Genomic DNA, 21,199 nt, shown 5'->3' with positions numbered 1-21,199 from the left:
CCTATCAGCAGCCTTCGTTATTTGACCAAGCTGAGTTCAAAGATAGAGCAGTTTTTAAAAACCCCTTGAAAGTTTAGAAGTACACTTTAAATTATTATAAAGATGTGTTGCTCTTCTTTCTACTAAATATAAAAAAGCTGTAACTTTAAACCATGAGCAACAACATAATTTTAAGAATACATGCAAGATAAGAATTAAAATGTGTATATAAAATCCTATATGATCTCCGAATTTGTTTTAGTGAAATTGTATGTTGTACAGAGAGGGCATGTGTAATATAGGTGTATGTATATATAATAAAATACTTGCTGGAATTTTAACATTTGACTTCACTGGAGACTTAGTGGGACTCTGCCTTAGGCAAGTTTTTAATAGCAATAATAAAAAAATACTTAATGGTACTTAGGGTAAATAATGTGTGGTCACTATGTTTTAAAAAAAGTAATACCAAACATCTGTGCTAGATTTCCACATGATAAAATCCCCATATTACCTACAGTTCTCCCAAAGTTATAGAGAAACAAAAGCTTATTTAAAATTCTAGAAGAGAGATGTGATAACCAATTGAAGAACTTTAAGGCAGGCATCTTGTTTTCTGACAGGAATGTATATTTAGTGATCTTCACAATATTTAATTCTGAATATGAAGAAAGCTATAGTATGACGTTATGGCTTCAAGGCAGATTTTCAACCACTAACAGACCAAGAATGTCCTTTTTCTTAAGTCTACTTCCAAATACCACTTTGTTCCCTGCAGGATACATTAATTTCCCTATCAAAGCAAAAGCTATTAATTTTTTTTTTAGAAAACAACAATAAATTTCATCTACCTTTGAAAAGCACTAACAAAAATACTTGAGTGAATTAAGTTAGTTAAAGGCATAGGATTCAGTCTAACAGTGATAGAAAACCCAGTGCAATCTGGACAGAAATCCTCAGAAGACACAAAACAGAGCTCAGTATTCTCTTAAGAGGCTACATCTCCCAAACTGAAGCAGAAACACATGCTCACACTGTTACTCAGAGCTACATTTGTTCTCTCTTGCTTTGTGAATCAGGAAACCTTTAGTATAACTCTCTCCAAGCTGGGAATTCAGCTATCCCTATGAAAACTTATTGCCCAGATTTTAAATTCCTTGTTACAGGGAAAGAAATCTAACCCCATTTTTTGCACAGCTTATTTCCCAACATTTTAGTGAACCTTGCCGACACCGACATTCTTTGCTATTCCTGTAAAAGAGAAGGATTCCAACTTCAGCTTTATTCTCCTTCTTCTGCTCTATAATGGGCCTCACATTTGCCATTTCTAAGGCCCACAGACACAAAGCTTGAGCAAAACTGTCATCACAAGTTTGCTTCTGTGAACCAAAGTTTAAAGATGCGTGGATTGCACATTGCAGAAAGGTACAATCTTTGAGGGCCACAAAGTCAACACATCAGTCAGTCTGTACCTCCTAAGAAACTGAAAGCAAATGCAGAAAAAAGATTGCTTTATTTTCTGGAGTTATTTCTCTGCCTCTAGTACTCCAGCCAATTCCATGACTCCCGCCTGTACTCTAAGAAATGCCATCTAAAGCCTGGAGAAATTCCAGATCTTTGAAGGCAGCCAAAATTATTAAATTCTGCTGAGGCTACTCATGGGGGTGTGTAGGGGATAGGCAAGAAGCAATCAATGGCCTAAAACCAAGAAATTTTTGTATGATTCTTGGCTATCCAGCCAGTCAGAACAGTAGGATATTAATTTTTGGTAATGCGCATTCTTGTGTGAAATGGGCAGAAAATTAATAATTGACAAGGTGGGAAAGGCTTACAGGCAACAAGAAGTTATTCCTCTCAACTTAGTTAAGTGAACTTTGAAAAAGTTACCAGTTAGACATAAGCAGCTGTGGAATAACACCTCCCTTACTATTCAATTCCTTGTAGGATCAGTGCTCAGGGGGTGTAGCTCGAGGAGAGAGAACTGACATTCATTTAAGATATGGGTGTGTTGAAGAGGTTGCCCTTAATTCCCAGTGTTTCAAGACCACTTGCTTCAGTTTCTCTCACAACATGGTAGTTTAATTCTCTGGTTTGGTAAAATACCACCCACCAGTAATTATTAATAGCTTTCTACACCACCATGCTGAGTTATCTAAAAGATGAACAAAATGAATGAACAAAAGAAGAAATTCCAGCTTTGCACTGTTTTAAACACTAAGAAATGAAAACATAAGAGAAAATTACAGCTGCATTAAGGGAAAACATGGCCAAAAGCTCAGCAAAATACATGTAAGTCTTGGGCTTTCTCTAGCTAGGCTGGTACACAATTAAATTTCATTAACTGAAAAATTCGGATCAAAAATAATTTTAAATTAAATACTGACAGCAAAGGGCTTAAGAGAAGTCCATCTCTACATTACATGTTAATGTAGTGTTGAAGCTGTATAAAATTAGCAGTCTTCAGTTTATTTTTTCCATATTCAACTTCACTCACACTATGTTAACCTTTTTCCACAGACAGCACTCTTTCTGCTGGAAACTACAGCAGAATTTATCATTGTAAATATAAACTGACACACACAAATCCTATTTGTTGAATAATTTCATATGATGCTACACAGAATTTTGTCACCCTTGTTTCACAGAAGCAACAAATCATTAAGGTTGGAAAAGATGCCCAAGATTATCAAGTCCAAAAGTCTTTGAAAATCTCCACCTTGTCAATAAGACTATGGCAGAGTGCCACATGCAGTCATTTTGTGAACACCTTCAGGGATGCTGATCCCATCACTTCCCAAGTTGTCCATTCCAGTGTTTAACAACCCTTCCCATGAAAAAACTCCCCCTGAACCTCCCATGGCACAGACAATTTCAAGTGCAGCAGCAGAAATAAAACAGCAAAACTAATTAAAGAGAAGAAACAGCCATCCAGGATTTGATCAAACAGAACATACACATGACCCAATACTAGTTTCTCAGAAATACACTCAACATTTGAGCTACACTCCAACCTGTGAAAATAAAGCAGAATATTTTAGATGATATTCTAAAATGACAAATATTTTGTTAAAGGTATAGAAAGATTAACACCATTTGAGTGAATACTAAATAATTCATGAATGAAATTCATTAAAAATGTATCCAAGTTCTAGCCTATTTTCAAAGCATTCTCAGGAGGAAAAAAACTGTTCAGTAACTCTGCCAGGTGATTTACACAGGATGAAAACCTACAAACACTAGTTAGGGAAAAAAAAAGTGTCAATCCACTGGGCAGGCTGCTACAAAAGATTGAACCCAGTAACCTCTGTTTTATCATATTGAGAACCTGTTTTGTGCAGGATGAATAAACAGAAATTCATAGGAGCACTGCAGAACAAGGATTTACCAAGCTACACATAAAGATCAAAGGCTGATCTATTTGAACTTTTACATAATACTTTTAAACTATACATAATGTCTGATGTTACTTCAAAGCATGCAGACAACTTTCCATAACAAGAAAACAAAAGAAAATATTTGAACCTCAGTACATTTTCCAAGAGTCCATCAGAACAATAAAATCCAGAGTCCTGGATAAACAGACACCTACTAAAACATTTTGTTTCTAAAGAGTTCCTACAAGCCTACATATCACACTTCCAAGGTCCCTACAACAAACTTCAAATATGCAGAAACTTAAAAATAAATAAAAATAAAACCTATAAATACTACGTGCAACAGAAAGAGCTGGAGAGAGAGACTGCACCCAAAGCCTTGAATTCTTAGAAAAACAAGGAAACTGTGAGCCAAAATCTCCAACACATTAGACAGGTCCTGCCAATCTGGCTGGGACACATTCCAGGCAACAAATCTAGTAAAATTTTAAACTTTGACCACTTACCAAGGTATATCAGCATGTCATAAGCAGTAAATCCCATTCTATACTTGCAGCACTCCAGACAAAAGACAACCTCTATTTTCTCATATAAACTGAGGGAGAAACAACTTTTTTTCCCTGCCTCTGAGAAGAACTGGGGGGGGAACATCAAACTAATTCAGTATAAATACAGGAGAAACATGCACAGTCTATAGGTAGCAATAGTATCTCCTTTCAGCATACCTTGGACTAATCAGTAAATTGGATGCCAAGTGGGCTTTATTTGGAAGCTTACATTTTATCTATTTTTCAAGCTCAATTTAGCTCTATTTCTCACTGTGCTTGATAACCATTCTCATTAGAAATTTTCTTCAAATTTCCTCATGTCTCTTATATAGCCCAATTGGGATTCACAAACTTAATTGACACTGATAAAAGATAAAATACAATCAAAAAATCACCTGTCCTTGAAAACAGAGTGTATGCAGACCTAAATCCAGAAACTTGTCTGCTAGTTTATATAACTTATTCTACAACCCTCCCTCATCACAAATTCAGTATCATTAGCTTCTTATGAAACATCTTTCAGAATCCATTAATGCATCACATCAGTTTTAATTAAAATTCTGCCTGTGAAAAGATTCAGGATTCACACCTTCACAAGAAAAGTTCACTGAAGTGTATCACAAAATTTTCCACTTTCTAAGCTTCAAATGGGCAGCAGAAACTACTGAGCCCTCAATACATATTCTAGATTAGAAAAGAACAAACTAAATATGAAATAATTTGTCCACGGCTAAGAAAATATTTTGACAACAGTCTCTAGATGTAAATAGCTGTTCTTAATCCCAAGCACTAATTCTTAAACTCTTGCACTAATTTCATTTGCACTTTGATCTGTCAGGAAAATTGTTTTTTTTTAATTACCACACTGCTGCTGAGTTTGAGCAAACAGACATGTTTCTCCTGACTTCCCTTGCTGTGTGTAGGTTGTACATGACCTCCCTGCAAATGTTCATCCTCCTTAGCAGGGTCTTTGTGAGGAAGACTGGCCCTGCCTTGTTTGCCTGACACAGTCACATGAGAACACTGCTGGGATCTAAAAGGGCAGGTGGGCTTGACACCAGGCCAGATTTTTCAACTGTACAAATCCAACCATCCCAAATCCAGTCCCAAAAATGCATTTAAAAGTGATGTGGGCAGCTGGTGTAGGTGGGCTTGGGATAAAATATATGTTTTCTCAAAGTAGAGCACAGCCAGCAGCACAGTGTTTTAATGTGATATCATGTTATATTTATGTAAAAAGTTGGAGTATCCTCACATGCTAATACATTCGAAATGCACATAGGCAGAAGCCTTTGTTTATATGGAAGGCAAATTATTTTAAAATACTGTTTTCAAACACTAGAGGCATAAAAATCCAACACAAAGGTAGCATGCACTACTACTACAAAGGTAGCACTCATGACTCTTTAGAGCAGCAGCAGGTGCCACTTCCGTCTCCAGCAGGTCTAGTCTTCACTTGCCAGCTATCACTTTGTCAAAACAAAGGGATAAAGAAATTTTGCAAAGCAACATTTCAGAGACAATAAGCCCAAATACACCTACCTCTCTTCCATATTTTCTTCTTGCTTCTAAATATCATACAATCCTGCTGAGTACTTATTACAGATGTAAAGCAAATGCATGTTATCGTTTTTATCCAAAAATTAGAGCACAAAAAGAAAGCACTTCAACACTCTAATATTATTTCTAAAATTGCAACAAGTTCCATATATATTTTAAACAAATAAATGAGTTTTATTTACCTCTCTAAGATGCATGTTTTCCTTCTCCTTCTGATCTAAAATCACTTCTAAATGATTAACCTGAGATTCAGCCTCTGCCATCCTTCGAGTTCTCTCATTGTCATCTTCCATTCCTTTAGAAGGCAAACCTTTACTTTGCAGCATCTCTAGAAGCTTTTTTATTGATTCATCTCTGGCATTTAGTGTTTGCTTTTGTGTTTCAATCCTAAGCTCCATTTCTTCTAGAGTTTTTCTCAACAGGAAGAGCTCTTTAGCTTGTCTATCATGTTCTGCCTGAAGTCTTCGAAAATTCTCCTCTGTGAGCTCAATGGTAAAATGCTCAGCCCCTCGGTTCCCACTTTCTTGCTGGAGAAGGTGGTTAAGGTCTCTCTGGGTTCTAAGCTCATCTTGAAGTGCCTGGATTGTCATTTGCAGATGCTGCAATAAAGAAGAAGAATGAGAAAAAAATTAGCTTAGGATCAGAACGTAGAATTAGTATTTGATTAAAGTTTGGTTGTATGCTGTTACAAAAAGTCATTAGAATTAGTAATGAAAGTATACCAAATGACCTTATAAAATGTCAAATGCAGATGACAATATTTGTAATGATTTCTTTCAAGTGCTTCTAGAAAGAAAAAAGAAGACAACATACACAGACACAAAATATCAGCTACAGATAAAATTAATAGCAACAAACGCAAACACTAGGCAGTGACATCCATCAGAATAATCAATGTGTACCTACAAAGCTCAAAGACTCAGTATTCCATGTTTTCTAAATTACTTCATAGACTACAGATAAATCTGCTCTTCATGTTGCTCAATAGTACTGCTGTGTATAAAGTCAATCAAAGCCCTCACTATAATGAAAAGGGACTTTGGGGACGGGCTGAGTTGGGGCTAGTTGGTTTCATTTTTTTCATTTTGGAAGCTAAAGCTATGAACAATTTTAGTAAACAGGATTACTGTATCTCTAAAAAGCAAACAAAAAAAACCCCACAATAAGCAATACTGATTTTTGAAAAATAAATTTACTGCAAATAGTGGACAAACCTTTGTTCTTCTGGAATCCAAAAACTGAACAGCATGGTAAATGAAAAAATGAAGCAAATCAACATAAATAAAGGTCAGATGCAAGCAAAGGAGATTCAACAGAAAGAACTGAATTCAACAAAAAGTATCTTCAACAGAAAAAAATAATTTTATTGAGTTATACAGAAAGGCAACAACAAAGTCACAGTACTCAAATATATTCACTTATAGACAGACTTTACTCAATAGATGTGACAAAGAAAAATGTATTTTAAATAATCAGTCCCATGGCAAATTACAACATTCCCACTGGACATTGCTGTTCTTTTACACTTTTAGGTTTTTCAGAGCACTGTAACTTGTCCTAAAATATTTATACTACATCTGAGTACAGGGATCTGTCACTGTTCCAGAGGTACACCTTGCACTCCTTACTCAACACAGATCAAAATCAAAATGGATTTTGCCCATGTTAAGGTTGAAAATAGATAATTAGCCAAAATTGCTATGGTTTATGGTATTCATTTCAGATTATATCTTTATCTGACAATTTGTTTTTCTCCTCATTTTTTCCCTTTACTCATTGCCTACACAGCATACTGAGCTTTTAGAAATATTAACTCCTGAACAGGCTCACAGTCTGTACCAGAAGACATTTAACTGTAGGAATTAGGGGTCTTATATGTATGTCATCAGACCTTTTAGGTTAAATTGATGTTCTGCAACTCCACATTCTAAAAACAAGAACAACAACAGAAACCACACCAAAAAGAAAAAAAAAAAAAACAAAAAACAAAAACAGCAACAACACAAACACCGAACAAAATTTCATTTCATTTGATACCACCTTCATGTTTTACACAAGTATATGTAAACCTGTCAGGTTTTAGCAATTATTTAAAGTAAATGAAGAAACCTTGAGAAACCAACTATTTTAAATCACCTTAAAAAACCAACCTTTTGAAATAATGTATTTTATCAGTTATTTCAAACAGAAAATAAGTATTGACAGTGGAAGAATCCAGTTAGAGACTTTGAGTCTGTTCTGTCATTAAATAAGCACTACTTCAATGAATATCCAGATCTTAATTCTCTTAGTATCTGCATCTTATTAGGCACACACTCAGTTGAGAGCACACACATGTAGGCCACTAATTTAGAGCTATGTTTTTTTAATGGAAATTCTTGTATTTTCTTAATCTCATAATCTTTTTAATTAGCTATAATAAGCTTAAAAACTCCAGTAAACTTAAAACTCCTTTAGATGTAAGAAACTTCCCCACCTTGAATCTACTAATGTGCTGACTGTGTGACCCCAAGACTGACTACACCTTCTGGATTCCAAAATTATTTCACTGTTCTACATCTAACACCTGATCAAGAGCCTTTTCTGTACAGCTATGATACAACTAAGCAACAGCAACATTCAGTAACTACTGTACCCCAGAAATAGTCAAATTTTTTTCCCTGATCTGATTATTTAAGATACATCCTCCTAATATTAAATCAGACAATATTTATTACTTCATGCTGCAATCTATTTACAAATGAATGTTTTTCCAAAGCCAAGTTGTCTCTATATATCAAATGTCAGTACATCTAAAAATCTAGCTGAGCATAAGAAAACTAATTCTAAAATATCATGTTTTAACCCAAAAATAAAAGTAAACTTGACATACACATTGCCAACACACAAACCTTCTGAATGCAAGTGGTAAAAACCAAAAATTGTTGGATCAACATAAAAATAATTAGAAATCCAAACTCAAACAGCAATTCTGGTTAAGATAAATGAGACAAGCTCCTCTTCTGCCCCCAGCAGCCTGTGCATGCTGTCCTTAGGCTCTACCCAGAGCCACGTTTGTCACTAAGCATGACAGTAGTTCTGGCTGCTTCTCTGTAATTATGTTAAAACTAACAGTCTCAACTGTGGCAGACTACTGCTACTTTGACATAAAAGAATCCATTTTGGTACATCTTCAAGACTTAGAACATGGTGGACCAGATTTAGACTTCTGCTGGCACAGATTTTTGTATCTGCAGCTTGCTAAGGAAAGGAAAGAACAAATGTTGTGAGGGTGGAAAGAAATTGTATAATTAACTGCAGGGGAAGGAATGTGGGAGTGCTGTGAATATCTGTCACATGGCTGTCCTTACACACACAGAACTTTACAGGATTTTCTTTAAAAACCCATGCAAGATTTTTAGAATTTCTATTTAAAGTGGATCAATTGACCAGAAATATTTCCATGCCAATGTCTTGACAAATAGTTGTCTCTTGTTTTTCAATCCTTTTCAGCTATATCTGAAGAATACACCTGCAAATTATACTGTCAACCATATTCTCACTCTCTAAAATCAAGCTTCCTTATTTATTCCATAATCTCTGTTCCATTTTAATTCTTCACAGTATGAGGCTCTATCATTGAAACAGACTACTTAAAGCTTTCATATGAACTGCATCTAAATCAATTTGTATGTTAAATTTAGTTGTGCTACTGAAATAAGTATAAGCATTAGACTTGCATATATTTGTAACTAAGTATTGTTAAAGAAAAACATGCAAATCCTAATTTTCTTCTGTAAAGAAAAAAAGAAAGGGAATTGAAGATACTTTCTTCATTACCATAAATTTAAAAAATTATTCTCTCATGCATTTCCTGATCTGCCTATTACAATTCATAAATCTGGTATCCAAAAAACAACACTGAAAATCAGTTGACTAGAATTTTGCCTGAGTAAGACAGGATGACAGTAAGAGTTGGAAGGAGAAGACAGATCTAATTTGTGAGGAATCAAGAGATTCTGACCACACACGAATCTTCAGCATTAAAAATCCTGAGCGTGAGATGTGAGAGAGCTTTTGCATAACACTGTTTCCTGATATAACCACATCCTTGAAAAGGGAGAATTCTTGTCTGACTTTCCTGACTTTTTTTTTCTTTATGCCTTTAAATTTGGTGTCTTGTCAAATTCTATAAAGTGTTCCCTTACAATCGTGCTTTGCAAGTTTAATAAGGCATCTTGTCACGTGCACTTAAATCTGCATTTCTTAACACAGATGTGGTGGGCTGAGCTTGGCTGGAGGCCAGGACTCCACCAAGCCATCCTAACACTCCTCTCCTCAGCAGGACTGGGGGCTGGAGGGGAATAAGGTGAAACAAACCTCATGGATCAAGGCTAAGGCAGTGTAACAAAACAAAAGCAAAGGCCATGCACATAAGCAAAGGCAAACACAAGACTGACTCTCTATGTCCCATGAGCAGGCCATACCCAGCCATTTCCAGGCCAGCAGGGCTTCAGCAGAGCTGCTCCAGAAGACAAACATTGGAATAAGGGAAAGGTCCTCCATCAGCTTCTAGTTCAAACCTTTCTTCTTCTTCCTCCTCCATTACTAATCAAGTGCCCACCAAGCTGCTCTATAACTCCCCTAAGCTTGCCACTCATCTGTGCTTTGCAAGTTAAATAAGGTATCTGGTGATATACATTTAAATCTCAATTTCTTAATACAGACATATTTAATCTGAAGTAACAGACTTCACTACTCAGATACTCTGGGTCATCTCACACAAGTACCTTTGCAAAAAAACAAGTATTGCCTAAAGACTTGAGGTCATTTGACAAAAATGTATCCACATACAGGCTAAAAAGTTTTAATACTGCAAATTCCAGAGCAGTTTTGCACCTATTTCTTAAGGAACAACCTGTAAATATATTACTTTTCTAATTCCCTTGTTTGCTGTGAGCTGAGAGATGTTGATGAGTCAAATCTTGTATCCTGTAATCACAAGAACCAGAAGGTCAAGAGGAAGGGATGTTGAGAAATGTAAGAAGTCAAACAAAGACTTGAGAGGAATAATTTGCAAAGATAGATGTTGGGGGGGAAATCACGTTTTTTAGTTATTAAAAGGAGGATATTTGTTAAAACCTTTGTCATCAGTATCACAGCAAAATGCAGGGGTTTGTATTTAGGCAACTTTTAAGCAGTCCAATTATGCTGCTATAACAAGACTGGCCTCCTTTTTTTCACCTCTGCCCTTTGGAGAAATACTGCTAGTAGTGCCAGAGTCACTAAATAGTATATTAGTTGACTGAAAAATCAATCAGTAACAAATACTTTGACCAATATGAACACATGTGAAAGAATGTGTTTGTAGATTACTTCTTACAGCTTACAGGAGGAAAACACAAAATGCTTTTTACCAAGGCCTGGAAATCAATGTCAGTTTAAGAAAAGCAGGTTATTTGTTTCTCAATAGTTCTGTCTGCAGAATTAACTACCCAGCTAAGAACAATGCACAGTTTAGAAGACCTGGATATTCAAACATAAATCTTAGGCATTCATATTTTAAAACTGTTCTCAACAGATAAAATAACTATATATTGTAAGGTACCTTCCTTCCCCTCATGAACTCCAGTTCCTTTAAAACTCTTTCACTGCCTAAATAAAAAGTTTCTCCTTTTTTTTCAGGAATGAAGCACTTAAGGTTCCCCAAGGAAGCTTTTAAACCATTTGGGATGAGAAACCTTTACCCTCCCCGCATAAAATTTCCCTCATGGCCTTGGCTCTACATAATCAATACTTGTGATTTGTATTCTGACTGCCCATTGTTTACCAAAGATGAGCAGAATCCCTGTCCTACAGCTAATCCCAGGAGTAACTGCAACCACTGAACAGAAACATGGTCTGAGTTTCCCACCATCACAACTCTAGGAACGTGAGAAAACTCAAGGCATTGTCCAAACACCACAGAAAATTCCACTCCCCCATGGACATCACCCACAAGCCCCACTGGTAACAAACAGATACAAGATGAAAAGAAAAACAAAAAGTGAGGGAGCACATCACTCCTAGCTCTCTGTTTCTCATGAAATAGATTTCCAGTTATCTCCCCAGCCTTTTATCTAGAGGGAACAGTAAGGTTGCAATTGTGCTGATACACTGTCTGCTGCTTTCTGGAAGCCTTTGTTTTCAAGATTGCCTTCTCTGCTGTTAAAGCTTTCCAATGAAGAAAGATTTAACACAATAAGTATACCCCTAAAGCAATAATCACAAGCTTTCAGAAGGTAACAGTACATTATCAAGGGTTTTCAATTTGTTCTATTTAGACAAGGTATTTGTAGACATACACAAAGCTCTCAAAACATTGTAGAAAATAAATTCTTAAAACTGAGTAAGTGTTGTTCATTAACAAAATACTGTTCTGTGTGTTTAGTACAGACCGAAATTTTGTTTCTGTTTTACTTCCAAAAGGAAAAAAAAATTAGAGGAATTAAAAAAAAAATTCTCCATGTGTCCACACACAAGACAGATTTTTTCACAGCATAGAGATGTTCAATATCAAGCTTTTTATCAAGTAGCATTATATTCCTCTTTTGTTATAATTTGTGGGGTATTATGTATTCAATGCCCAGTACAGAAACAACCATGTCCAGATTAAGTCAGTAAATCACAAAAAGGTAACTAAAGGGACTATTAAAAACTATTAAAATATTCTATTTCTCAGCCTCACCAAGCTACAGGCTTTTAGTTCATTTTCATTCCATGAAATTGATTATATATTTGTTATCAACATGGAAATTGAATAATAAAATGTTGGGAGAAGCTAAGAGTGTATTTGTGTTTTGTGGGAATATTTTAGAGGGTTTTAAAGAAAAAAAAAATGCAGAGCTCCCCTGAAAGTGAAATCACATGTGTCCCCTGTGGACCAGCAACAGACTGAGCACTACCCTGTCAGATTCCAAAAGAGATTACTGATGTATTGGAGTGCAGTCTTATCTCTCAGAAAACTCTAGGGACTACACAATTGTTGGAAGTTTTTTTAAACAGTAGTAGAATGCCATAGGATCAGCATTCCTCACTGGTGGTTTAGGGCCTAAGGAGAAATTAGGTTTAGTGATGATCACAGTGGGCCAAGAAATTAAAACAAAATGCACATAATGGGAGTATTTAATTTAGAAGCAGGATTGCATGTGAATTAAGATCTGCATTTGTCATAGGGAACTGAGCTCTATTCTTCCATGATCATGTATGACTGAAAGGCACCTGCTCGAAAACCTGTGAATATTTGCCTCCTTACTACCATGTCCATGGGATTATGCTCTGTAACACCAGCTAAGTGTGAACCATCATGCAAATTAGAGTTAATGAAAACAGAAAATTAAGAATTTGTTGTTTCTGATTGCCAGCTTTAAAAAAAAAAACTGATGTGCAGAATAAATATTTGGCAACTACTTTCCTCTTTCTTTTTGGACCGTAGAATGCATTGTGCAGCCTGCTGATTCAGTAAAAATAATAGCATAGCAAAAATCCTGGATGCTAAGCAGGCGTATTACTTTCTTATTTCTAAAAAACTGAAGTCGGGGTACTTTAAAGGAATTTTTTTCAGGCACAAAGTTAAGAAATTGCTTACAAAAGGAGAGCATTGAGATCAAACAATGTCACATTTCAAACACTGAAAAATTTGTGGTATTTGATCTCCAGACCCTCCCTTTTTCTGCTTGAAATTTGGCTATAGAGTTTCTGCTTCTGGCAGAGAACTCACTATTACCTTGAAAAAAAACAAAAATAAAATTAATCCTTTTCTCAGATTAAAAAAAATAGAACTGGGCTCTATTTTCCTATTTTGTAGTCTGCCTCTAATGAAATATCCCACTTCTTTCATTAAAGAAACAAAATCTGAGGAAGGGGATTTCTGTGGATGAAGTGCAGGTTCTGCTGAAGCTACCAAAGAGAAATGCAGATAAAGGAAAACTATAGAGGTGTCCAAATAGTTTATCTAACTATAAAGTCATAACAGATCATAACAGAATAGTTGCTACTGTCAGTAAACAGGAAGACACAAAACACTGAATGATGTTAAAAACATGGAAACAACTATTTACATAATATGCAGCATGTGCTTCTTTCTCAGAGGACTTTAATACTCAACACACTGTAAAAGTAAACGTTTTATATATCATGCCCAAGAAGCAATACAGGGAACTCCAACAGACAGAGCCTACCAGTCTCTCCAGTGCAGATTTTGGTGATTGCTCTAAACTATATTGAAAGACACAAAAGAGGAAAGTTTGAAGACCAGACAAAACCCCAGCACTGTATTGCAAACTGTGATGCTTAATTTGCAAGTGAACTGAGGGCTTGAAGCTTCTATAAGGAAATCTCCATTGACAGAAGAGACAAATGCAGAGCATCACTGAAAGCTGTGGGAAGGGGACATCTTAATATTTATGGTGACCTTATTACCCTTGCCACCTTTCCATTTTGTAACTTTCTAGCTCTATTTTTTTTAAATGCAGCCACTAGAAAAATCATATGAATATTAAGTTATTCACATGACAATTTCAAGCACAGCTTTTAGTAAGCCAGAAATATAAGTTCCAATTTCAACCTCTCCCTGGTCTATTTTAATCAGCAAAATACATAAAAGAGCACTCTTCAGCTTTCAATTCTTTTTCACTACTAGGAATAGTACTGTGACTTGATTAACCATAATACATAATCATTTCCTATTGAAACAATTTGAAAAGGAGCCTTAGAACTATGTGTTCTGATACAGCTAAAGGAAAATGGAAAAAAAAAAAAAAAAAAATCAATACAGGGATTTCAGTGGCTCCACTGAAAACAGAGTTCAGTTAGATCCAACAGTGACAAATGATGCATCACAAAGCAAGATGACTGTCTGGAAAGACATTTCATCCTGGTTTACTGAAGAAATGCAGATATGCAACAAAGAGAAATGATTACAGCTCAAAAAGATCCCTGCAGTTAGCAAATACAGGCTTTCACAAGTTGGGAGAACTTTGGTTTCACAGCCAACTTTGCTAAATTTGGATTTATTCTTGTCAGATTTCGTAGGAGTCTCTTCATGGCCTAAAGGAACCCAGGACATCTCCATCAAAACTCTGCAGCTATGGAGTGTTCCCACAAGGTGGCACTGAATCCCCAGCCGCCAGAAAACCCTCACTGAGCACAAAAATCCTAAAAACTACGGCCACGAACGTAACATAAATAGACCACGTGCATAACATAATGAAATAAGACTATCTACGGATTAGAAATCGCAGGACAGAAAAAATAAAATTAACAGCCTCGATCAGGTATTTTAGAAGAGATTGTAATTTCAACAGCTGTAGTGGGGGGACACACAGACACACATACCACAGGTGTGTAATGTAAATAAATACACATACACACACATATATATGCACAGGTCTATGCATACATGTTCAATGTATATACTGACTGACAGCACTTAAAAGAAGCCAAGTTAACCTTGGCTCTTTGCTCCAAGTTGTGGTACAGAACCAAGTGTTTTGCTGCAGAACTGGTTTCCCTGCACGGGTGGGGCAGTGCTGAACCCAAGCCCTGTGTGTGCTGCAAGCACCAACAGCAGGACACTGCCCAATGCCCCTGCACCTTCCCATAGCAGAGAGTACTCTTGCACCAAATCCAGAAGAGCTGATTCCAACCCCTCCATCTGAGATTCTTCCTCTAACAAACAAGAGAATCATCACTCTACAAGGTGATATTTTCACACCGCATTCCTAGTAACAGAAGTAGCCTACTCCACTTTTATGAACAGTTTTATACACACTAATTGCACAGAAAAATTAATATTGTTGATATTTCAAACAATTGCACTGCTCCCAGAGGTAATAAAATTTGAATTATTGTCCTTTAAGTCAGGGCCATCAAAACACTAAGAATTGGAAGAGATCCTGCTCTGAAATACTCTAATGCTGTACAGATGAGATCATTTGTAGCAGCAAAGGATTAATCACAGGGGAATTGCTCTCTACTACTTCACATGCTACAGCTCCCATAACTTCCACTTTGCCTTCTCACTCAATCTATAAAGAAACAAATGCACTTACATCACCTCTGAGGTAAACAGTAATGCAAGATGCTCCTTGAGGTGTAAAATCTGCCCCAGAATCCTCTGGATCAAACCTGTATACTACTCAGCAGATGAGTAAGCCCAGTGCAAAGGAAGTTCTTATAGAGAATACAATCCACTATAAATGAGAATTTATATCAGCTATTATAAATTAATTTAGAAGCCTGCATCTTAAGTCATTAAATGCAATACTATACTTAAGAAAACTGCATTCATTTTTTCAGCTGAAAAAGGGGAAAAGCAGGTTTTTCTGTATCATCTAACATCTTTACAGACAGAAAACTATGAACCCAAGAAGCCAAGCTTACATATAGCCCTAGGTTCAAAATGTGTGAAACAGAAGAGTCCATTAAACATTAGCATCACTCTAAGAGACATTTTAATTAGAGATGCAGAGAGAAATTAGCACTAAACACAACACTCTTCTTTAGTGCTCCAGAGCAGACATTCTTACTTGCAGCCTGTAGATCAACTTGCAGGTGAAATAAGTGGATTGATGATCACAGGAAAACTTACTTATTTCAAATTTACAAGGGGAAGATAAAGTCGCTAACAACAACAGGAAGCCACCCCAGGCACATTTATTAAAAGTTATTTCTACACATTTAAGGCATTTTCTCCAAGGAATGATGCCACATTCAGCGGTATGGAACCAATGAGATAGAGGTACAAAAAATATTATAGCCAGCCTGTGTTCAAAGACATGGAGGAGAAGAGGACCAGACATCAAAAAGTGTGATCATGGAGTTCAGGAAAGAGATTAGAAATGCTAGAAATGAGAATAAAATGGAACTTCAAAGGCATTACACTACCTTTTATCCCTAACAAAAACACTTGCCAGAATGGTGGCAGTAAAAACTGCATTATGGGTTTTATTTTTTTCCTATTATCATTTTTTGTATCTCATGCCGTAATGTTACATGATGAGCAAATAGGTGGTCAAAGAAACGCTCTCCTTTTGTCAAGTCTTAAACCATTATCTCAGACGAACCAGGATATGAATTCTACAACTTTTTCCCTTCTCTTCCTACTTCAATTCCTCTGTATTATCACTTACCTAATTCCACCAAAAAAGAAAAGAAAGATAAGAAGAAAGACTACAGCATTAAAACTGTAATTGTGCTCACAAACACGACATACTGACCTCATTGATGTTTGCAACAGTGAACCAGAGAGCCTTAGCTCAAGGGCCTATTTTATACTTTTTATTTAATATAACTTTACTCCTAATCCAAAATTCAATTGAATAATGAACCACTTGCTATCACTTCTAACAAAAAACCCAGTACATTCAATCTATTCAAGCCATGTCAAAGGTACTCACTAGGGTTTTTCTACCTGTCCCAACTGTCTTTTACTGAAATAACCTTGATCAGCTCCATGATTCATCTGTTACTTTGACCCTGTCTTTCATATTCTCAGCAATATTGGAAACACAAGTTCAGTCCTAGATATTGACTTTCATCTATTAAGAGAAAGAAGTCTAGGCCACTTGTGCTCTAAAACTTGGAGCAAAAAAGCCTTGATAGAAAAGTGTACCTTAAAATAGCTCTGCCATTTCTACTGCCAAAAACCTTAGTAAAACATATTATACTTTTTACAGAGGATTAGAGGATTTTTTTTCCCTTTGATACACAGAGGCTATAGAAATCCTGAGTGTTATCCACATTCAATAAGAATCAAGCATCTGGATATGATAATGTGAATAACCATTCCATTTTGCTACCTTTATCGTAATATTTATTGATAAACCAAAATCTAAAACCTCTCAAGCACTTTTTTTATCATTGATTATTTTAAGAGATAAAGGCTGTCCATTCCAAACCCCAAATATTTTCCTTGTATGCACATTTACATATAAAAAGCTTATTAGCTGCAGTAAAATGTAAACATGTATTGGAATTAGCCCTACTCTTTTCATGTCTCAGCTCACCGAGGCTGCCAACATGTTACAGTGTAATCTGTGCTGATTACTTGTACTTGAATGGGGAGAACTTGCTGTTCCTCAGGCATTTCTCAGACAGAAATGGAGAGGGATACCCACATAATCCACTGGTCAAAAAAATTCCTCTGGAAAGGGTCACAGGAAATGCTGTAACCACTGTAGGGCTCTGCTGGTTCTCTTCAGTTTCAAAGAGAAGGGAAAATGTTCCTCAAGGAAAAAAATGTTTGGAGGGGCCCATCTAGCTTGCAAAGTTTTGCCATCTATGAGTTTAAACCTCTTCTTTAGATATTACTCCTCTTTATTTCTTTTTTACTTGCATCTTAATTTCACCCGTTCAATACTCTCCCAGGAGGGGAGCCCCTGTGTGGGGCTCAGGAGTCAGATGGGCTTAAATCACAAGACAGATAACTGACATTTAAATAATTAAATAATCAATGCATATTTCTAAGTAACTGTTCTGTGATTGCTCTGTATTGTGTTTAGTAAAAGTAGTATTAGAAAGGGAGCAAAAAGAAATTAAATTTTTATTGTCCTAGATGTCAATTAATCCATAGCAATCTTCTTGCTTTAAGAAGTATGCTTCCTTTTCTTCCAGTGCCACAGGAGGCTTAATCAAGCTGGACCATAAAAAACAAATTCCAGGAATGATGAAATGCAAAATATCCTGACCTCCTTGGAGAGTAATACTGTTTACCTGCCAAGTGAAAAGCTTTCAGCCAGCTGGATCATTTATTTTTAACTATCACTAAATAGAAGAGAAAATGGCTCCAGGCACTTCAGAAAACAAAGGAAATTAAATATTTAATTGCCTTTGTAATCAAATAGACTTTATATTATTATTTCATTCTGTAGAATCTTTTATCACCTTTTTCCCTAATAATATCTAGAATGTAAGTAGAGTCTTTGTAAGTTCAGGGGAAAGAGTGCAGTAATTTCTTACTTGGGTAGCCTGACAAAAACACCAGGGACCTGGTGTAAGACCTCTCTTTAGCTAAATGTGCTAAGTCTAACCAAGAATTTCAGAATAAATTCTAGTAATCAAGCATCTCTACTCAGACTTCTTGTGCAACTTCATTTATATATTATATACTAAATCCTTTTCAAAGTTTCTTCAAAATGAAACTGTGCTGAAAGTTATCCCAATGGCAAAAGATTGATAACTACATACCTGCCTACAAAAGAAAGAATGCTCAGAGTTTTTATTGTATTAAATTCAATTGTGTGAGACAAAACACCAGAAGGCTGTTATTACTGATGCACAGATACATTTTTTCTGCCCTGAAGCCTGATTCAATGCAAGCATCTGATAAAACCCTTCAATTAAATAAATCTATGCACTGTAGCCAGTTATAAATAATAGCTTCAGCTAATTCAACTTTTCAGCACATTGATGGTTTTCCTGGCTCCTACTCTGGGAAGCAGTAAAATCAAAATTTTCATGACATACAAAAGAAACATCCAAATGTGCTTACTTAAAAGTTACAGGAAAAGGAAGCACATTTAGACTTTTGATTTGAAACTTTACAACCTTTTTGACTGTCTTCATCTCTCTGAACTCGATCTTATTTTCTTAATTCAGATGGATATGGTGCCTTGGATTTTGAGTGCTTTCCAAAGTAAATGGCACCCACTTAAAGAAGCTTTTTCTATAAAGGTCAAAATAATTCTCATCAGATGGCACACCTCAACACTTTTATTTTCCCCAATAAAATGTTTACTGAACACAAATGCATCGTCTCCTAAAATATCCTGCAATGAATCTACATGGCAGTTTTGGTATTATGTCTGTATTTGATAGCAGCAGCCCCTGTTGAGAAATGAAAACTTTTCAGTGTTTGAACAGCTTTTGTGAAGTGAATTACCACAACCTGCCTGTGAACAAGAGTATTTGCTCTAGGTTTGCCAACAATTAATTTAGGTTCACTGTGGGCATGGCTCCAGATGGAGGTGTCCTTCTGGCACTTTTTCCCCTGATTTGGAGACAGATTCCCTGGTTGAGAGAACCAGGATGAAAGAATTTCTGGAACAAAGACTAATGTATTTGCCTAGATGATGTCACTTGTTCATTGATGATGTCATTATTTATGACTGTGATCACTCTGCCCTTATTAAGGGAGGGGTTTGGAATACAAAGCAGGTCCACACAGGTAATTCATTTTTTAAACTTACAGGGAGAGGTGGAGTTTAAGTTCAAACAAAAGCTGAGTGCCATACTTTTCTATAAAGGACTAAATGTATGACTTAGAGAATATATTACAAATAAAATAAAATTTAAAAAAAAAAGGAAAAAAATTTGAAAAAAAAACCCTAAGACCTTCCTAGATGATGGTTCTTAGTTGTTTACCTGGCAAGTAACAGCTTAAATAACTGGAACAACTGAAATACCAGTAACTTTGATGAACTGGGAAAGCATAAACCCAACTCACTCTTAGGTGATAATAAGAAATAGCATGCAAGAGAAGCCCTCACAATGCCTTCACATCCCGAGCTACAAAAGCATTTAGTCTTCCAATACAGATCAAAAAGCACAAGAGCCCAAAAAGTAAATCAAGGATCAAAGCAGAAGTCTCAGCTGTTCTCAAAAATTGGTCCAGATGCAATACAAAAAATTAAATCATTATTATAAAGCCAGGGGGCTTTTATTTTCTGTTTTATTATGTCAATCAGCACAGCAGCTATGCAGCAGAATGTGTGCATGTATTAAAAAAGCACATATAATGAAAACCTTTTAAGCACATCAAAATTCAGACCTCCTTAGGTAACAAATGAGGTACCTCTTGTAACTCCTAATGTGTTTTGTATAATGGCCTCATTTTTTCCATTAAAACTACGCATCAAAAATATCATTTTAGTCTATTGAATACAGAACCTTTAACTCCACTTTTTGATAATACTCTTAACAAAAGAGATGAGCACCCTTTTACCTGCTATCAATGAAAAAATTATCTCTGACCTCAAGGTACTACAGAACACCTACAATACTATAATGCAAACTTTGTATGTTTAAAAATCTAAAGTTGAATCATGGCTTTTAGCATAGAATCAAGTTATACAGAAAAATCTTATTGAAAACAATACAAAGAACACGGATCATTTTATGGGTATGAAGTTTTGCCTATCTGAATAAGGTTTTGTGCCCTTATTCAAATGCAAGATTTCACAGAATTTAACTTAGTTATATAGGAAATTCATAGTTATAGAGGTACCAATCCTAGCCTTTATTAATAGGTACTTTGTACATGCTTCAAAGATTATTTCTATTTCATTTCATAGAGAAGTTCTCTCCATCAAGCTAAACACTGAAGGAACCTCAAGATCACTTTGCACATTGGGATATTTCACCTGCAGCTACAACATGAACATTAAGTGAAGCTCTTTTGATATTCTTTCAGTAAAAGTTACAGAAGTGCAGTATCTTGCATATATGAAACTGGGAGGCACATACTGAACAAGTCACTTTACTCATGCATAAAAGCAATGTGGGTGTTTCACAAATTACTGTGACAGATCATAAAATTAAGACAGAACAAGTAAAATCATTATGTTGAGGACATTATTTAACATGCTTCTAATATACTATTTCAATACATTTGCAATTTCTAAAACACAAAGGGCTAAACTATATAGAATAACTAAAGACTGAAGTCTCTTTTCTGTGGAGCTTTCTAGGATCTGTGGGGCTGTAGAGAGAAAATTGTGA

At 35.8% G+C, this 21,199-nt stretch overlaps 1 protein-coding gene across 2 annotated transcripts in view; it reads right to left on the bottom strand.

The window, feature by feature from the left end:
• The window catches only part of ERC2 (ELKS/RAB6-interacting/CAST family member 2), a 390,835-nt gene that overhangs the window by 338,879 nt on the left and 30,757 nt on the right, over positions 1–21,199 (bottom strand). For both annotated transcript variants that reach the window (XM_056501857.1, XM_056501859.1), the window contains exon 3: positions 5,644–6,060. In XM_056501857.1, the coding sequence (XP_056357832.1) occupies positions 5,644–6,060 (417 nt within the window). The remainder of the gene's footprint in view (positions 1–5,643; positions 6,061–21,199) is intronic.

This window comes from Oenanthe melanoleuca, chromosome 12 (genome assembly GCF_029582105.1).
Source record: "Oenanthe melanoleuca isolate GR-GAL-2019-014 chromosome 12, OMel1.0, whole genome shotgun sequence".
NCBI classification, from domain to species: Eukaryota; Metazoa; Chordata; class Aves; order Passeriformes; family Muscicapidae; genus Oenanthe; species Oenanthe melanoleuca.
Note: the sequence above shows the minus strand (reverse complement) of the source record. Positions and strands in the feature narration are given on the sequence as shown.